The sequence below is a fragment of the Pelodiscus sinensis genome, chromosome 4 (assembly GCF_052426305.1).
Source record: "Pelodiscus sinensis isolate ZL-2025 chromosome 4, ASM5242630v1, whole genome shotgun sequence".
NCBI classification, from domain to species: domain Eukaryota; kingdom Metazoa; phylum Chordata; order Testudines; family Trionychidae; genus Pelodiscus; species Pelodiscus sinensis.
This window is the reverse complement of record NC_143055.1, coordinates 131,877,088-131,896,662: the sequence shown is the minus strand read 5'-3', so window position 1 is coordinate 131,896,662 and position 19,575 is coordinate 131,877,088. Positions and strand designations below refer to the sequence as shown.

Here is a 19,575-nt window from a genome sequence, read left to right as displayed (position 1 = left end):
GTAACTCATGTTTTTTGTCTTTCAGGAAATATGGTTCTTAAAATTCTCTTTAGCTCCCTTCCTAGCAAATCCCTGGATCTACTCCTTGTGCTCCTGCTCTCATGCCACAGTTAGCCAATATTCAGGGGTCTTGCAAATTGTTCTTGTTAGAAAGATGAATTGATGATGGAATCAGGGATTTCTTTCATGTTCTCCTGTTTATCATATATTTGTAGCCTACTGTCTGTGTGTCTGTAATGCTGACATACACGGCCATGCCTCCTGGCCATGTAAGTCAGCGCCCCGCCCCCCTTCCTCTCACTCTACCCAAACACACTCTGTTTTAGCTTTTTTTCCCCTACAAATGCATCTCTGCCTGCATCTAGGGTTCCTTGTTGCCTTCTCCAGGACATTCTGTGGTTTTTCACTGCTTCTGACACATAGCTGCAGTCGGTCCCCTACTTTGTCATGAGACCTCTGGGAAACCCGGTGGACTTCATGGCGCCGTTTTGCATACAGTCCAGTCTTTGGGAACTGATTTTCCATAGTTTTAACTAGTAATTACCAAAGGGCCATTTTATTGTTCACTTGATTAGCCTGAATGGAAGGCAACTATCAAAACTAACAGCTTCCAGGAGGTCTGATTCCCAATCCCCAGTTAGGGATGTAAAAGGTTACCCAGTAAGCATTAGGCTTACCAGAATGCTTTCTAGATAACTGGGTAACTGGACAGGCTGGCTGGCAGTAATCCGGATAAGTCAGGGCAGCAGGTGGGGGTGCACCCGCTGCAGCCTGTTCCCGAGTGAAGGCAGATGGTGCCCTGGCCCTCTGAACTCCAGGTGGGGGTAGGCAGGGCTCTGGCCCCAGCCATGTTGCAGCTTCAGCTGTGGCCATGACCACAGCCTTTGCCCACAGAACTGAGACACCCCCGCCCTGCCTGCCCTGCGCTGGCCCACCAACAGCTAGCCAGCTGACCAATATACTTCTAATCGTTTAGCTGGTTAACTGTTCTGAATGATATTTATATCCTTACCTCCAATGTATCACGTCTCTGGATTACATACAATAACCAGAGCAATTGTCTCCACAACCAGTTTGTCCTTCTTTCAACTTTGCCATTTTCCTTAATGTGTAGCTTTATTTCTGCTCCCTGGTGGACTCTCGCACTTGCATCCTTTCATTGCTCCTTCTCCAGCTTCAGCTCCCTTCAGATCCACCCCTCTTGGCTTCAGATTCTGCTATTTTCGTCTAGGAAAATATTGCCACCTTGTAAGTGAGTTTCCCTTTCCCTCTGCCAGTCCTGCTAGGCCACCACCTTCCCACACCCTGCTCCTTCCTCTCAGATGTTGGATGGTCTCTCCTACCTTCTTCCTCCAAACCCTTGACTCTTATCCCTCACTGGTCACTTCTTTACCTGCCTAACACCTGCTTTTCTTGTTCCCCCCCCCCGACTCATACGTGATCTCTGCTTCTCATCAGACTCCTCTCCATGTTACCTGCTCTCATGAAGATCACCAATGAACTCATTCATGTCAGAGGCCAACAGGATCCTTCTTGTCCTTAATAAGGACGAATGCAAAGTACTCCACTTAGGAAGGAACAATCAGTTTCACACATACAGAATGGGAAGTGACTTTCTAGGAAGGAGTACTGTAGAAAGGGATCTAGGGGTTGTAGTGGACCACAAGCTAAATATGAGTCAGCAGTGTGATGCTGTTGCAAAAAAAGGAAACACGATTCTGGGATGCATTAACAGGAGTGTTGTGAGCAAGACATGAGAAGTCCTTCTTCCGCTCTACTCTGCACCGAATAGGCCTCAGTTGAATTTTTGTGTCCAGTTCTGGCCACCACATTTCAGGAAGGATGTGGAGAAATTGAAGAAGGTCCAGAGAAGAGCAACAAGAATGATGAACGGTCTAGAAAACATGAGGGAAGACTGAAAGAACTGGGCCTGTTTAGTTTGGAAAGGAGAAGACTGAGGGGACATGATAGCAGCTTTCAAGTACCTAAAAGGGTGTTACAAGGTGGAGGGAGAAAAATTGTTCTCCTTGGCCTCTGAGGATAGACAAGAAGCAATGGGCTTAAATTGCAGCAAGGGAGCTTTAGGTTGGACATTAGGAAAAAGTTCCTACCTGTCAAGGTGGTGAAACACTGGAATAAATTGCCAAGGGAGGTTGTGGAATCGCCATCATTGGGGATAGGTAAGAGCAGTCCAGACAGACACCTGTCAAGGATGATCTGGATGGTGCTTTGTCCTGCCATGAGGACTGGACTCGATGACCTCTTGAGGTTCTTTCTAGTTCTAGTGTTCTATGATTCTTCACGTCTGTCATGTTGTCCCAGCTCTCTCTGAAGTTTCCTGACTCCATGTTTGACTGCTCTTCTACCTGAATTGTTCACTGTCCGGTCAGTTTCTGCTCCCCTCTGTGCCAGGCGGCAGGCCACATCATATCAGTTGATTGTGCAAGACAGTCAAAAGTGTCTGCATAATTGCTTGGTTGTTTTAAATTGCATCCACCCTGATTGAATTAGCCTTGTTAACACTGTTGTAACGCTCCCATCTCTGAATGTATGTTTATATCTCTGCCATTGGATTCTTTCGCTCCATACATCTGATGAAGTGAGCTGCAACTCATGAAAGCTTATACCTTAATAAATGTGTTCGTCTTCAAGGTGCCATCGGAGTCTGATACTCCTTTCTCTTGCCCTGTGACCTTGATCTGTCTCTCAGTATATATGTTACATCAGCACTCGGAGCTCTTGACCACGGTTGGGCCCCATTGTCTGAGGTACTGTACAAACGCTTAGCACAAGCCAGTCCCTGCTCCGAAGAGCTTACAGTCTAAATGGCACACAAAAGAAAACAGTCACAAGGCATGTGGCTGCATTCTATTTTAAGATTTAGAGCCTAGTTCCTCTCCTCCCAAAACACACATGCTCAGCTTGGTCCTCTGCACTTGCTATGCCCTGCTTCTGCCGCCTTGAATTGGTTTGTGTAAGCTTGTCGAGCCACCCATTTCGTTTAATGCTAATATCTGTTGTCTCTCTTCTCTGTGACCCCCTCCCAGGGATGTTTCTGTCTTTAATTAGCATCTTTCCCCATTCTTGCTCTTTGGAGTAAGTAATTCTTTAATATTTCCTATTCCTTTAACTTTAAAGAGACTACACCTACGTGAAGAAGTGTTGTTTTCTTTAAAGGTTCCTTGGACATCCCAAAAATTGGGGATGAGGGTATTAATTTCAGACTGAACAAAACGTTTTGGTTTTGAGCCTTATTTTTTTTATTTTTCATAAAATTGAAGTAAGTTTTGATATGAAAAATCATTTCAGGTCAAAAAATTGAACCTCTCTTGTTGCAAACTAACTTGTTGCTGGGTTTCTCTAGTTTACGGCCCATTGATGTATTGGGCCCCGAATACTCATTGTTTTGATTACATCAGCTATGAAAATGTCTCTTTTCCTGCAGCTATCCTGTATGCATTCCTCATTTATATGGGGCTCCTCAGTATCGTCACCCTGGGACGTGTCTTTGTGATGTAAGTGCACATTATGTAATTTTCCTGTACGTATTAGAGAAAGCGCAGACACTACCTTTGTTTATTTGTATTGCCATAGTGCTCAGCAACCCCAGTTATAAACCGGAGCCCATTGTGCTAGGCGCTGTACAAACTCAGAACAAAAAGATCCTGCTGTCTCTTGAGGACAAGCCCTCAGCTGGCCTGTCTTACAGGTCATTAGCTGGAGTCTCCTGTTCATTGGAGCTAGTCTGATCTGCACCAGCTGACTGTCTGGAACTTTCAGTTGCCAAAGGCCAAGCTCTGGATTTGAAGATAAGAAATTTATTCACTAGATTAACTGCTGACTGAATTTAGAAGAGCTACTGTGAAATGATGGAGTTAATGGGGGACTGGATGGCTCACAAAATTGGGACATGGAAACTTTCACCTCTTCTGGCCCAGACGGGTAGTGTCTGAACAGTCGGACAGCGGTAGGTGCTAGAGAGATGAGGCGGGTGAGGTAATCTCTTTTATGGGGCCAGCTTGTGTTGGCGAGAGCGATACGTTTTCGAGCTTACACAGAGTTCTTCCGAGCTCTAATATGCAGGCTCCAAGGCAGCTACAACACTGCGCACAGTTGCTGGTACTCTCAGTCCAGTGCTAGGTGTTTGCATTACAGTTGGTGGCTGATGGATACTGTTGTTGTTGGTCTGACTGAAGAGCCAGCTGTGGCAAATTAAATAGCGCCTCAATTGTAAAAGTCACTGCAGCTGAATGTTGGGTCCTCTGCAGTCGGCTGAGGGGACATGCATTGCTGCTACCTGGGCTGTTTTATTTTTTTAGGGATACCTTCTGCTAGGCTGTCATTCTGTAGCATTTCACCCGCACTAAAATCACTCCTGTGCCCTTATTGTGTTTGCAATGCCTGCACTGTACATGTAGCTTTATATCTGTCAAGCAATCCTCCTTGTGTTCTGTATTTTTAGCTGTTCTGTCACACTGTAGCACAGGAGCTGGGATGAGAAAGGAATATGAGAATGCAGGCCTGAGTTCAGAAACGCTCCGAAGCATGTGTTTAATTCCTTATCGTCATCCCCGGGGGATGGATTCTGCTTTGGGCAGCCACATAACAGTTCAGACCAACTTAATTTAATCATCATACAGTTATTGTTTTCCAGATGTGGGTGTACTCCAACTAAACCACAGTTTTGCAAAGTTTAACACTGGGAACGCTCCCTTGTGCTTCCAGCACTCTGGGGTATGTAGAGCCTGAATCAGGAAACATCCTTTGTTCAGAACCGCAGTTCAGCAGCTGGTTGAGACCCATTAAAGTCAATGGGGTTTAAGTCCGTGTTTAATGATAAAGTTTGGAAAATCTGTTTTTGGGCCCGTATGTGAACAAAAAGGGGGGGAAATCTGAGCATGGAGTGACAGTACCACAGTATAAACATACAATAGGGGTGAATTAAGGTTGCACGAACCACCTTAATTCTGACACACTAACTTTTGAGCGTTTGACTTTGCAAACTTAATAAAGTACTAATGTGGGGGGTAGGGGTTGTGTGGGAGGAGAGGTATATTGTTTTGCCCAATGAAAATCTCTTTTAAAAACAGAAATAGATGATCTCGGTGTCTGGTGTATGTCGTGTGTGTTCTGAATAAACAGTGGAGTATGATTATGGTTTTTCCTGTTATTGATTCACAGCATTGATCCCATCAGGAACTGGTTTTACAAGAAATTGAACCCTGAAGACACTGATCGTCTCATTAATTCTGTGAGTTGCTAGAAGGTGCTGAATTGCAAGTCCATGTTTTTACACTGAAACGTTCACACCAGCTAGTCCTTTTGGAGAGTCAGTAAACTGCCAGCCACATCCTGCTCGCGAATAGGTTCCTGGGCAATCCTTGAAGTGTAGGCAGACCGCTGTCTCAGCTTGTGGGGTTGCTGGAACTAGGAGTGCATCCCCTGGCTTGAAGTGAGTCCATTATATATAGGTTTTACAGTTTAGCTCAGTGGTTTTCAGCACCCCTTCTGTAAAAATTGTTCCAGCATCTCTGGCTGGATGGGATTCTCCACCTACATTTAATGTATTTGCAGTGGACATACGTGATTCTCAGGATACATTTATGCCGGTGTAATGTCCAGCTCTGAACTCAGGCCTAGAGTTCTGTGGTCAGAGCGGGGCCTGGAAGTGCTGCAGGGCCTGCCGTGGCCACATTCTGCAGTTACACGCAGGCTGTTGTGGAATGTAGCTGTTGGAATCACCTCAGGATTTACGCTGGTGTGAACGACATCAGCGTCTGGCCGAGGGTATTCTGCCTACACAGGGTGAGAGGATGCTTTGTGATGCTCCCCGGTTGTTCTCTCGGGAGTCTGTTGTTATGGCCCATGTCACTGGTGGCGTCCTAAGCGCCTCACACCCATGAGTGAAGTTTATCCACACAGCACTCGGTGAGGCAGAGAACTGTTATCTCCACTGTTCGTGGGGAACCAAGGCACAAAGTAGATTAAATGACTTACCTAAGGTCACTAGCACTGGGATTATACCCCGCTCTCCTGAGTCACTCTCCGCTGCCCTGTCCGCCAGACTGGTCTCCCTATGCTGATTAAAGAAGCAGCGTAGATTTGCTGTGTAAGCAGCTGACCCGCTTCCCGTCAGGAAGATCACGGCTGGTGAGAGGTATGAAGTGGGAAATACAGGAAATCCCTCAGTGGGGAATAGAGAGAGAAATGGGAAGAACAGAATTAGTGATGGTACAATGAAATGCCCAGTATCTCTAGGCCTCAGCTGGCTGAGTCACATTCCCCATATGGTAAGGATGTCATAGGTGTGGAGGCAGCTGCTAGCTTTTCCTCTTGTGTGTGTTCCTGTTCCAAGGAGCTTGGATCCCCGACCAAAGCAGATTCCACCAGCAGCAATGTCCCAGCTACTGCATGGACTGTCTCCCAGCGGCGGCTGCGCTCCCTTGACACGTTCCGCGGGTAAGTCCCAGTCCCAGGGCCTTCCGTACCACTTGCTATAAAGCTTGTCTAGGACTGAATAAATGTAATTATGGCCACAGTGTGAAATCCTCACTCCCCGGGGATGGTAGAACTTCATGGAATCTGATGCGGATTTATGGAGAAGGAAACAACCTGTTAATACAGATAGCTGGACATTTTTTTCCTGTGAAAACTTTGAGTTTTCAGCAAATAATCCAAAACCAGAATATTTTGTCTGTTAACCAAAATATTTGGTTTGATAATTCTGCCCCTGTGCCTCATGGGAGTTGTAGTTCTGGTGCCTCATCTTCTATAGGGTGGGTCCTTGGTCAGACTAAATCTTCCACCATGCACCATGGTCTTCCCTCTTGGATAGTGGAGGCCATGCATCATGGCAGTCTCGTGACCTTGGTGCTTCATGGGAAATGTAGTCTGGGTGGGAAGTTTGTCAGTAGAAATGGGGGAGCATGGATCAACAGAACTGCGAGTCCCATGTGACAGTGGGAGCATTTCAGAATCAAAATATCTCAGTTCGAGTCTGAAAACGTAATGATTTTTTGTTTTCAGGCGTCCAGGTTTTCAACAAAGCATTTACATTTTTATGGAAAGCAGAAATTTTTCTTGAAAAACACTGAGTCAAAAATTGTTTTCCATCAAAAATCCATCTGGATGGACGACCTTTGACCAGCCCAACATATTATAATATCTTCTTCCTCTCCCTCCCTGTTCAAATTGTTCACTGTAGGGCCTTTACCAGTATCTGTCCTCTCATGTTTGAAGGGTCTTTCACAACTTACATGGTGTCTGTGGACCCATGGCTGCCAGATTTGCATGATAGGAAGGTTTTCCTGATGTCCAATCTATATTTCCTTTTTCTGAAGTTCACTGTGTAACTTCTAAGTAGATTTTTCTTTATTGTACTAAGTCATTCTCTTCCTCCATGAGGCTTACAAGTAAATACACAGCCTCACTGTTCCCTGCTCTGCTCCCAAATTCCCTGTGTAGCCTTGGTCAAGTCACTTAACTGCATGTTCACATTTATTCACTGTCTACAGTGGGAGGAATGATGCTGTTCCTTCTCTCAGGAGGTTGGGAGCACTGATGACTTGCTAAATGAACAACGAGACGTCCCATGGCACCTTATAGACTAACAGATATATTGGAGCATAAGCTTTCATGGGCAAAGGCCCACTTCATCAGATGCAACTGACGAAGTGGATCTTTGCCGACGATAGCTTATGCTCCAATAAATCTATTAAGTCTGTAAGGTGCCACAGGACTTCTCGTTGTTTATGCAGATTCAGACTAACACAGTTACCCCTCTGATGCTTGCTAAATGAAGTTGGTGGAGTACATGGAATTATTAGGTCCAATCCGTGGAATGTCTGGAATTGTGTGGGAATATGAGAAAAAAAATCACACTGAGCATGCTTAGTAACATGACTTTGAAAAGCTCTCGCCTTGTTTCTGTCAACATCTGTTTCCTCTGAATGACGTTTGTGTACTGATTGCCCAACAGCAAGCTTGGCTGTTTGTGCATAGTCTTGCTTTAAAAAAGACAGATTGAAAACTGTTTTAAGGGGGTAAAATATTGAACGCGTATGTGTCTGTTTCTGACACACAATATTGTACATGTGTTTTCCTTATGTTGTGTGTCTTTTTAGGCTCTCTCTCATAATTATGGTGTTTGTTAATTATGGAGGAGGAAAATACTGGTTCTTCAAACATCAGAGTTGGAATGGTAAAGTATGGTTCATACATTTAATGCAGACCTTTGTCACAGAAATTAATAGACAGGGCCAGATCCTCCGCAACTGCACATAGGTATAGCTTTGTTGAAGTGGGTGGCACTATGACCATTTACACTAGCAAGGCTCTTGCCCCTAGTATCTAGCAAGAGAATAGCTCAAAGCTCGTGTGACTGACATCAGCCAGTCTTGGGAAGGCTTTGTATTGTCACGTAACTGTTTTGCGTACATCTTTAACACAGCACCTAAAATGCATGGCTGTCATATTCTGTATCACTCATGGCGGTAGGAGCTAGAGGTGACAGCCAGGTCGTGGCTCCCTTGTGCTAGGTGCTGTACAGATAACATTCAATGACTGTCCCTCTTCAGTGATCACGCTTGACAACCCTGTGTTCAGACATGTTGTGCTGTGCTCACATCATGCTAAACTGCAGATCCCATGCTTGAAATCTTCCCGGGGACGCAACCGTTAATTCAGACAGCGGTTTGGCGAACAGATTGGAAGGAAAGTGAAGCAGCTACAGTCACAGGAGGACTGTAGTTATTTAGCGGTATCTTTTAGGATGCAGCTTAAGGATTTGGTTTACGGGGTCATTACAGGCATTTGGCAGCTCCTCTGCAGATTTAACAGTGAGGATCATCATCAGTTCAGTCTTTTGAGGCAATTAAAACTTGTCCTTTGCTTCTTTGTAGGCTTAACGCTAGCAGATCTCGTGTTTCCATGGTAAGTCCTTGTGAATGTTATTTTTTGTAGTATTGTAGCACCGAGGAGCCCTAGTCATGGACCAGAGCTCTGTTGTGCTAGGGCACTGTGCAAACACAGAACAAAAAGTCAGTCTCTGCACCAAAAGAGTTAACAGACCGATACCGATGGACCGACTGGAAAGTGCAAGGGAACAATAAGACAGCGTTGGACAGCGTGATGAGTAGAGCCCTGCGTGGGTACAAACTTACATCCATGGATGTAAATCGGTATCCGCAGAGCAGCGGCGAAAAGAGCAGAACGTGGGCACTGGCTCTGGGAATGGCTGCCCCATGTTCTCCTCCTTTTGCTGTTGCGGTTCCCAGGAGAGGCCTGTGGCTGTGCGGATACCGATTGCAGCCACGGATAGAAATCTGTATCCGCTCTAATGATGAGCTGTGATCTGAGCACACCAGCAGCCATACCAATGTCAAGGTGTTTTTAGGCTTCACAGCAGGAGAGAGTTTGAAGGAGGATACTCCCTGAACAGAACACACGTCTCCCTGTGGTAGATTAGAAAGTCAGCACAGTGGGATTCTGTACATTGCACTTAAATGCACCGTAAATCCATTTGGAACATGGAGGGCCTGCCACTATGCCAAGGGCAGGGCTAGTCTAGGTGATGTGATCTGTGCCCTGCGGGCTAGTACTATGCTACCTCCAATTATCAGGTGCTCCTGTTCTCCTTGTCTGCCAGCACAAACCTCGGGGGGCGTTCAGACTGTTGCAGATTCTAAATTTGAGTGAAAAAGTATTTTCCTCTCTGTGTAATTAGGCTCATTGGAACTCATTGCCACAGGATATCACTGAAGCCAAGCGGTTAGCAAGATCCAAATATGGATCAGATCTCCATGCTGTTACTGATAACAAGAAAAATCAAGAAATAAAATAGTTAAATTAATTCAAAATTCTCTTTTTATTTTTTAATGATTAAGTGTTAAGATGAGACCTTTGTGTGGAGACAAGATTATTCCACAGCTGGGTTTCCTGCACCTTGCTCAGACAGCTGCAGGGTATTGAGCTAGATGGCTGGTAGGTCAGATCCAGCCTGGTGATTCCTGTGTTTCAAATTTAAGGGAAAATCGGAGCAGAGCCCAAATTCAGTTCCAAACTGTGGCTCAGACTCACTGCTGGTCAGAATTCCAGTTTTGTTTTAGGCAATATGGCTTGTTTTGGTAAGCATGGAATCCTATTGCTTTCCTTAATTCTCCTCTGACAGGCGGGGTGTGGAAAAAGATATGTTTGTTGAGTTTTCTAAGAATTCTTTGCGGTATGTCATGTTATAGAGCATGAATGCTTGCTCACTGGCGTATGTGTGGTGCACCTTGTTTTTCCCTGTATAGACCCATTTCACAGCTGACTGGTTTTCTAGGTTTGTGTTTATCATGGGCACCTCCATCTCGCTGTCTCTGAGCTCCATGCTGAGGAGGGGTGGTTCGAAGTGGAAAGTGTTGGGAAAAGTTCTCTGGAGGAGTTTTTTGCTGTTTCTAATAGGCATCATAGTCATCAATCCCAATTACTGTCTGGGACCGTGTAAGTACAGAGAATTCGTTGGTTGGTTGCTTGTAGTTTTCGGAATTTGTAGCTTGCCTGTTTTTACCTGGCCGCTTGTAGGATGACTATATCAGTCCCTCCCCATGGGCCCCCTGCATGGAGAGGGCAGCTCCGCACAAGTGCTGTGATAGACCAAGGATGGCGAGCCGTTCAGTTGTGCTGCATGACTCCCATAGCGGTCTGGGGTACAGCAGTCTCCTCCCTTACATTCATAGATGACAAAGCCAGCAGGTACCCGTAGATCATCTTAGCTGGCCTCCTGTGTAACAGCGGCTGGAGAATGCTATCCGTTCATCCAGTCGCTGTTTGACGGACACGGCTCTTCCAGAAAGACATCCTGTCCAGAGGAGACGGGGGCCTCCCAGTCCTTGCTTTTAGACTCTCCTACCCTGGCAACAACAGCTGGACTTGGCCTGTGCAGCTGCAAGGGGGCAGGAGAGGAATGCCTGTAGGAGAAAAAATTGTGTGGGGAAGAAGGGGTGCAGTGCAAAAGTGTGTTGCTTGAATTGCATGGGACCGGCCCCTGTGCGCAGTGAGATGGGGTAGATAGGAAAAGTCCCCAGAGCTGTGGCATGGAGGGTGAGTAGTACACACCTCCACTTCCGGAGGAAGCTCTCCATAGCCAGCTTGAGGCATTTGGGCTCCCCGGCTCAGGGAGCAGCTGCATTTGTTCTCTAAGTGGAAGTGAAGCTATTGCACAATTTCCTGCTTCTACTCAGCAACTAGACACCCACGGCTGGCCCATGCCAGTTGGCTCGGACTTGCCATGCTCGGGCTGTGGGACTGTTTCGCTGCTGTGTCGATTTCTGGGCTCTGACCGGAGCCAAAACCCTGGGACCCTCTCACCTCACAAGGTCCTAGAGGCTGGACACACTGGAGTCTGCTTTCCGGACTGGCCAGAGTGCTCCTGGGGCTTCATAGCATGGGAGGGTTTGTGCAGCTCTCTGAGCTCGTCGTAGGATACGGTAGCAGTACTCAGGAGAATTACTGCTCCCCGATACCCTGTACTTGCAGAGGTAGCGTGGCCGCCTTCGAAGAAATGTCACGCTTCTAGTGGGGGAATTCGGCACCAAAATATTAACAATTCTCTGCACAGTCATTTAAAATTTTACATATTTTGTGTGTCAAAATAGCACTATATAATCACACTGGTTTCAGTTATTTTGGTAATTTATTTAAACTACAGTACAATTGATGGAAAATGGGAGCCCAGAAGGAAATCCCCAGCCCCCTCTGTCTCATAGTAATGTAGCTAAGCTTGATTCTTTATTTGTTTATTAGTCCTCAAATATCTGCAGTCTCTCTCTCTGACATGCACGATGATTTACATCTCTGCTGCCCTCTCCAGGCATCCAAACTGACCTGCCTGTGCAGCTGGGGAAAAGCGTGTGACCGCTCTTGTGACTTCCCTTAGCTTCCCTATCCGCAGTCATTTTTCTGCAGAGAAACAAAGAAATCTGTGGGGCACATGAATTCTACAAATGTGCAGTGATGCCACATTCCCCAGGAGTATTATATTGAATAAAAGAAGCCCTGGTGTGCCTCTCTCTTACACTGTGTGTGTGTCTCCTCTAGTGTCCTGGGGGAATCTGCGCATTCCAGGTGTACTTCAGAGATTGGGATTTACCTACCTTGTGGTTGCCGTCTTAGAGCTCCTGTTCGCTAAAGCTCTGGCTGAGAGTGATACGTTGGTGAGTGAGTCTTGGATCCAGCCCTGTCTTTGATGCTGGAGGGGAAGGCTGTAAACACTGGCAGGTTATACAGCACTGTTACATTGGCCTCTTGGACGTGCAGCCTGTTGTCGGCCTCCTGCCGTGTCTGCCTGTCTCTGGCACTTCTGTCACCAGCTCCCTGTGATTTTAGGAGCCAGGCTGCACAAACATAGGGGCTGCGTCTAGACTGGCATGATTTTGCGGAAATACATTTAACGGAAAAGTTTTTCCATTAAAAGTATTTCCGCAAAAGAGTGTCTAGATTGGCACGGATACTTTTGCGCAAAAAGTGCATTTGCGCAAAAGCATCCATGCCCAGTATAGACGCAATTTTGCTCAAGAAAGCTCCGATGGCCATTTTAGCGCCATCGGGCTTTCTTGTGCAAAAAAATTAAGGTGCCTGTCTACACTGGTCCTCTTGCACAAGTATTCTTGCGCAAGAGGGCTTATCCCTGAGCGGAAGCGTCAAAGTATTTGCGCAAGAAGCCCTGAATTCTTACATTAGAATGTCAGTGCTCTTGCGCAAATTCAAGCGGCCAGTATAGACAGCTGGCAAGTTTTTGTGCAAAATCTGGCCAGTCTAGACGCACCCAGGGATCTTAACTGTGCAGAGCAGTGCAAGGGGGTGGCCCAGGAACTGAGCGGAGAGGGGTGCATTTCAGCCGCTCTGCGTGGCTAGGCCTAGCTTGGTTGCCTCCTGGATAGTTGTAAAGGTCCTTAAGAATGCTGAAATTTGTGCCCCTTGGGCGTGGGTTGGATCTTTAACTCAGTCCGCTGTCCATGTCAGCCCTCCAAATGCCACTACCTCTTCTAGGACCGCCTCATGTCAGTCTGGGCACCATCCACTGGACCTAAAGATGAGGCAGATAAGCCGGGCAGCAAGACCACTCGGAGTGTAGGGCTTTGTTATCCTCTGTAAGATCTTAGCAGAAACACACTAAGCATGCTGGGATGTGACCAGGGCTCCCTGTAAGCTGAGTGCTTGGGCGGCCACCCGGGAGAGATTCAAATGCCACCCAGCTGATTGGCCGAGCGCCTGCAGTTAGGTTTTTATTTCTACTGGTGGTGCACATTCATATGTGCCTCGGTGCACATAACAAATGTATGCCGCACATGGATGGAAAAGATTAGAGGGAACATTGGACGCGACCCTTTCCAATCACTTACAGTGCTTTTATTTAAGCCTGCTGCCCCAAGTCAGGTTTTTGTCCATGCTGAATCCAGAGTTTCAGATTTCACCCACTTTAGACCTAGCAAGGATTTTTACTACAAGAACAAGTGCGTTGTTTTCTGAAAGGATTTTGCTCAAAATATCTTTTGAAAGCCCCCAGATGGGGGGGGAGGGTGTATGTGTGTAAGTAAATGTTAAAATAGAAAGCCTTGCAAACTGCCGTTGTCACTGCCAGCCATCTGCAGTGCCAGGGGTCTGTTAAAAAGTGAAAGGTGTCTCTTCCCCCAAGTGCTCAGTTACTAATCCTTTTCCTCCCTACCTCTCAAGCAGGAGAGCCCCTATTCTGCCCTGCAGGATATCCTGCTCTATTGGCCACAGTGGGTTTTCATTCTGACACTGGAAGCGACTTGGCTGGGTTTGACCTTCCTGTTAACTGTACCTGGCTGCCCTAAGTAAGTTGAATGCTTGGGCTCCTTTTCCTTTGGGTGATCTCTGTGTGGTGTTGGGTTATCCTGCTACGTAGGGACCATGTTTCAGGCTGTATCTTCTCTAAATGGAAGATCAGCGCTGCCACGATCGATCTTCCGGAGTTTGATTTAGTGGGTCTAGTTAAGATCCACTAAATCAAACTCAGAGCGTGCCCCTTGCCAGTGGCTGGTACTCCTGCGAGGAGTAAGGGAAGCCAACAGGAGTGTTTCTCAGTGAAACATCTCCTTCCCCACTTTGCAGTGAAATATTTGGCTCTGGGGAGAGGACATTGAAATTACTCACCTAGATAAGGAACAGACTTAAAATCTTCGATGGTCCCCATCACGGTAGTCTCGTGCACTGGGAGCCCCACACTTCCTACTCCTCCCCCTCCTTCCCAGCACTTCCACTGCACCATCCATTGGCCGATGTGTGCCCCATCGCTGCTCCTCCCTCTCCCTGCTAGAGCACACACACCACAGATCTGCCGAGTCATGGCACTCCGGAAGCGCTAGGGGGAAGGAAGAAGCAGGGATGGGACGCGCTTGGCAGAGGAGGCAGGAAAGAGGCCGGGCAGGGATATGATATTGTAGAGTGCACATTTTTATTATTATTATTTGAACTTGATGACAGTTCTATTAATATATGAGTGATTAAAGCAATTCTGCTTGTTGTGAGATATTCCGCATGCCAGGTATTAAAGCATTTAATCTACTCCTTGGGGTGCTAATTAGTGCACCTGACTGATTTCAGTCCTGCGGCCCACTGAGACGAAGGAGGGCCACGCATGCCGCCCATTCACTAGCCTTGGTTGTCTATCACTGCTCACAGAGTAAAAAACTGTTCCACTGTGCGATGTACCTTCCCATGGGCCCACGAGCTAGGTTTGCCAGGGAGGAGAGGCTGGGCTGGTGGCCGGAAAGGTGAGCTCTCCCTTTCGAGCGGCACTGTGTTTCTGGAAGTGCTCTTTGGCTGCCCTGGCGCTAAGACTTGTTGACACTGGTGCTAGCTAGTCATCAAGTGCTCTGCTTTCCAGACATTGGCTAGCGTCTCCTCTACGCTGCCCTTCTCTGTGTGACTTGTATCTTGGCAGCATGTACTTTGGTGGGTGACCTGTTTGCCCTGTGAGGGAATTTTGTGCTTCAACAGATCAACAAAGTGTAGCCTTGTTTGTTAGCAAGCCAAAGATCCCTGGCCTTTTGCTTCCCTTCTAGGGGTTACCTTGGCCCTGGTGGCATTGGGGATTTTGGAAAATATCCTAATTGCACCGGAGGAGCAGCCGGTTACATTGATCACTTGCTCCTGGGAGAGAAGCACATTTACCAACACCCGTCATCCAGTGTGAGTGGTTCTTTCTTCCACCTAAAGCATTGAATCGCTGTAGTTAGGTTCCGTGTTTAACATGTCAACAACTGTAATATAAAATTAGCATAAGTGTTCAAAGTAAGAGATACTTCCTCCTTTACATGCCAACACGCCGTCAACTGGGATGTGAAAGTTAGGACAGATGCGTCCTTGCTTAGAAGAGCTCTCTGAAACTAAGCTGACAACTCTGGTGACACCACTGTGGGATGTGGAGACCTAGGAACTGCTGTGGTTGGGTGGAGGTGGCCTGGCCTATCTGCAGCTAGGCAAATTCACCAGCGGCTCCTTTATGTCAGCACCTGGCCTGCGGGGGAGGGGATTCTGCTCCAAAACCAGTTTCCTTGGGCTATGTCCTGGGATGGGGCTGTACCACAGCAGTGTGAGGGCAGCTAGCTGGAGCGATTTCAATGGGATGTCTAACTCTGGCATTGACAATAATCAGATGTCAACAAAAGGATGGAAATGGGCACCTGGGTCAAGAGAGGGGAGAGGGAAGTTCGGGGCTGGGTACGCACCTCTCTAATACTGAATCTCTCTCTCTCTCTCTCTCTCTCTCTCAAAGGTGCTCTACCAAACAACAGTGGCCTATGATCCTGAGGGCATCTTGGGAACAATAAACTCAATTTGCATGGCATTTTTGGGACTTCAGGTATCGTCTAGTTTTTTTGGTCCTACATTGCCACCAAGCCTTCATCTGCCTAGAAACAACTGAAAAAAGGTGGGGGTAGGGGGAAAGAGTTCGTAGAGCTGGAGTGGCAGCCTCATCTCTTGAATTAAGGTTGCAGTCACTTCCATTATAGTGTAGCCGAATCGGCAGGGCAGGAGGGGGCAGCTGGCAGAGCCTTTCCATCAGAATGCGAGGTGCATTGCCTAGTGTGATTCTGAGGTTTAAAAAAATCAGGTGGCTTGCTTAGTTCTTGAAACCCTTGTTTATCTTATTGGGAGAAGCCTGGAACAATCACACCTGCAGTTTGTGGTGAGGTCTGACAGTCACAGGGACAGCTGGCTGCTCAGAGGTTCTGTAAATAAGACTAAAAGGCGCTAAACATGAGCTTGGGCTGTTGAGTTTAAATTCGTACTTCAGAACACTTCAGCTGTGGTGTTTCCATCACCCTTCTCCCAGGCTCACAAGCAGAGCTCCTCATGGCACCTAAGGTACGTACCCCTCTTCCAGAATGAGACAGTCTGTTCCAACTCAACCCATTAATATGTCAGATGCTCCCACATAGCCTATCACTGAACTTAAAACAGGAAATAGCTAGGGTCTTTCATATACCAGGTGCAGGGATGCTCTTGTAGAGACTGACTTGAGATCTGCGTATCTGGACTTAGTCAGGTGTGATCTTCACTCCATTATTTGTCAGGTTGAATGGCACACTGCATATCCTTTATGGGGAAGACGTCAGTATGAGTTATTATGCACAGAATGGCACAGGTACAAGTTTGAGGAACTGGCTACGTGAATTGTAGATGGCTGGACGTTGGAATGACAAGGGAGTGTGTGCTACGAGGAGTCTAGGAGTGCTTTGTTGTATAATGATATAAAGGTGGCAAGAGATCTCCACTGAGGTTGATGAAATGTTAATGTTTACTTGATTGTTCTGATTTTCCTTATTGTGTGGTGACCTTCATAGGAACCTTAAAAGCTGTTTGTGTGGTTATGCATCGGGGGTATGCCAGAGACAGATGGGAAATGCCTGGCATAGTATGGAAAACATGGCTGATGATGGAAAATGCTTGGGATGGTAATTTACTGGATTTTATGCCTTTGTTTTTATAGGCAGGAAAAATATTGTTGTTTTACAAAGACCAGCACAAGCAGATAATGAGCAGGTTTTTTATATGGAGCATAGTCCTGGTAAGTAACATTTGTCCTTAGTGAATTCATGAGTAATTTAAACTGCATTAACAAGCACATGTATTCATGCAGCACAGCCTTTCTATTTCTAAGACGTGTTGCAATGAACAGTTCATTGCAACTCTAAACTCTTACTATTTCAGGGGATTATTTCTGCTATCTTGACCAAATGCTCTAAAGATGAAGGGTTTATTCCTGTAAATAAGAATCTGTGGTAAGTAGAGACGTGACTTTTTACTGTTCAATGTGTATGTATCCATATCTGGAGACAATGGATTTAACTACATCAATATCTGTCTAGATGGCATGTTCTCTACTAGCCTTTTAAATTCCCACTGAAAATATGTAGGTCGGTCTCCTATGTGACAACCCTGAGCTGCTTTGCCTTCATGCTTTTATTGCTGATATACTACCTTGTGGATGTCAGAAGATGGTGGTCGGGTGCTCCATTTTTCTACCCAGGTGAGTAAACTCAAGCATCTTTATTTAGTTATCTGTGATGTAATAGGTGGGTCAGTTTGTCCTCATCAGTACAATTAAGGAGCTGGCTCTGTTGCCACATCAAGCAGTTGGACCTATTGCTCAGTTGTTTCTCTTCAAAAGTTTTTCATTGCAAAAATATTTGATTAGTTTATGGATCTTTTAATTTTTTTAAAAACCCATGTCTGTACAGCACAATGAACATGTAGCTAATAAAACCCTCTGTTCCTATTGGGTTCCTGGGGAGACTTATTACTTACTCGTTAGCTGTGGAGTCAGAGGGTTAAAATGACTTATTCAGGGCCACATGGCAAGCCGGTAAGAGCATTACTGCTTAGGGTTTCCTGGTTCTTTTTCCCATAAATATTCTGGCCTCTGCTGCTACAGTTTGGTCTTGCAATGCAATGAGTGTAGAATTGTTTTCTCTGAAGCTACTGTCCATGTTTACTTTAAGGAATGAACTCAATCCTGGTCTACGTTGGGCATGAAGTATTTGAGGACTATTTTCCTTTTAAGTGGAAGATGAAGGATAGTCAATCCCACGGGGAGCACTTAGCTCAGAACCTGCTTGCAACATCCATCTGGGTCATCATATCGTATTTACTCTATCGGAAAAGAATATTCTGGAAAATCTGATTGCGTTCCTGAAGGTCTCTTCTGGGAGATAAGGTGTTGAAGTTGGACTTCCCAGGGATCACGCCATTTCTGCTGGGATTTCATTACTAAAAGGGATCATGTGTGCACTAATTATTTCCAGGGAAACCGGGCTGAGACTTTCTGGTGCTTAAGGGACTGCATCTTACTATTTAGCCAAAGCACTGTAACTTGCCTGAGCTGTGTTGTTTGCCTGTCTCTGCATATTATATTTTGGTGCACAAAGCGCTGCTGATCTACCTACAATAGACAGACAGACTGCATAGCCCTTCAACTCTGGACAATTTTAAGACAGTTCCAATAAGCTGAAGTGCCTTTCCTAAAGGGAACTGATACAGGTGCTCTGCCTTATGGTTGTATGTTGGACCCAGCATTTCAAGCCATTACAGACTGACTTGCTATTGATCTTGTAGATGGCACCAGACCAATGGCATAGTTTTATCCATAGTAACTAGATTTACTTCGAGGGCTTGAGCCTTCTTCCAAAGCAACAGTAGCGAGGGCTCCACTCGAGGTAGGGCCCTTCAGTTGCAGTTTTTATTTTGTCCTGGGAATTTCAGTGTTTGTTTACAACAAACAGGTGAAATCTGTGCAAAAAACTTCATTTTTTCTGGGAAAATATCAGATTTATTTGGGTGGACGGAAAGACGGGAAAAAGTATGCTTTTGAATTCTATTCATCAATGTGGCTTACTACAGAACTCAAAACACAGTGCCACCTTGGATTTGAGAGTCTCTCTCAAGTCCCTACATAAAACTTTTCATTTGAATAATTTTTCTATTGTAGATTTAGAACGATCAGTCTATAACTATTTACATTTAATAACTGGACTACATTTGCAGCACAAACAAAAACATGAAGTTGAGCAACTTTTGAACATATATCCCTGTGTTCTGATCATTTTCTTCCTATTTTAGTGGGCCAAGTTTTTAAACCATTATTTGCTAACAGCTTGAAATATGTATGTGGCAGATATGAGATTCACTGTGTGTGTGTTCAAATGCTCCTGCAATTCAGAGCTTGTGTACGTGCCTGTTTGTTCATTAGGTGTGTCTTCTAGACTATTACATTGCCTTACTTCAACAGGCAGCTTTGCCTATACATACAGGCTAATGTATTCGTGTAGTACAAAAATCTCATGCAAGGTGTTGTATTTTCATAAAACAAGGGATTTTTTTATATATGTATGAATACCAAAGTATGGTGAAAATTGGAAAAAAACCTGAGTACTTTATAAAAACCTGAGATTTTTTTTCCCCAGTTAATACCAGTTTACACTGAAAACAACGGGGCTTAATTATATGGGAGCAGGATTCAGACCCAGCATGAAGACAAACCAGATTAAATAATTTCGATCTAACATC

At 45.7% G+C, this 19,575-nt stretch overlaps 1 protein-coding gene across 3 annotated transcripts in view; it reads left to right on the top strand.

Moving 5' to 3' along the window:
• The window catches only part of HGSNAT (heparan-alpha-glucosaminide N-acetyltransferase), a 23,274-nt gene extending 3,803 nt beyond the window's left edge, over nucleotides 1-19,471 (top strand). For 2 of the 3 annotated variants that reach the window (XM_075929288.2, XM_089778160.1), the window contains exons 5-18: nucleotides 3,446-3,515; nucleotides 5,182-5,251; nucleotides 6,356-6,459; nucleotides 8,124-8,200; nucleotides 8,901-8,931; nucleotides 10,322-10,482; nucleotides 12,079-12,194; nucleotides 13,714-13,838; nucleotides 15,069-15,195; nucleotides 15,782-15,868; nucleotides 17,000-17,077; nucleotides 17,221-17,291; nucleotides 17,427-17,539; nucleotides 18,012-19,471. In XM_075929288.2, coding sequence (XP_075785403.2) covers nucleotides 3,446-3,515; nucleotides 5,182-5,251; nucleotides 6,356-6,459; nucleotides 8,124-8,200; nucleotides 8,901-8,931; nucleotides 10,322-10,482; nucleotides 12,079-12,194; nucleotides 13,714-13,838; nucleotides 15,069-15,195; nucleotides 15,782-15,868; nucleotides 17,000-17,077; nucleotides 17,221-17,291; nucleotides 17,427-17,539; nucleotides 18,012-18,193 — 1,412 coding nt within the window. In that variant the 3' untranslated portion in view covers nucleotides 18,194-19,471. The remainder of the gene's footprint in view (nucleotides 1-3,445; nucleotides 3,516-5,181; nucleotides 5,252-6,355; nucleotides 6,460-8,123; nucleotides 8,201-8,900; nucleotides 8,932-10,321; nucleotides 10,483-12,078; nucleotides 12,195-13,713; nucleotides 13,839-15,068; nucleotides 15,196-15,781; nucleotides 15,869-16,999; nucleotides 17,078-17,220; nucleotides 17,292-17,426; nucleotides 17,540-18,011) is intronic. The other variant, XM_075929289.2, reaches the window with a different exon arrangement.
• The last annotated feature ends 104 nt before the right edge of the window (nucleotides 19,472-19,575 follow it).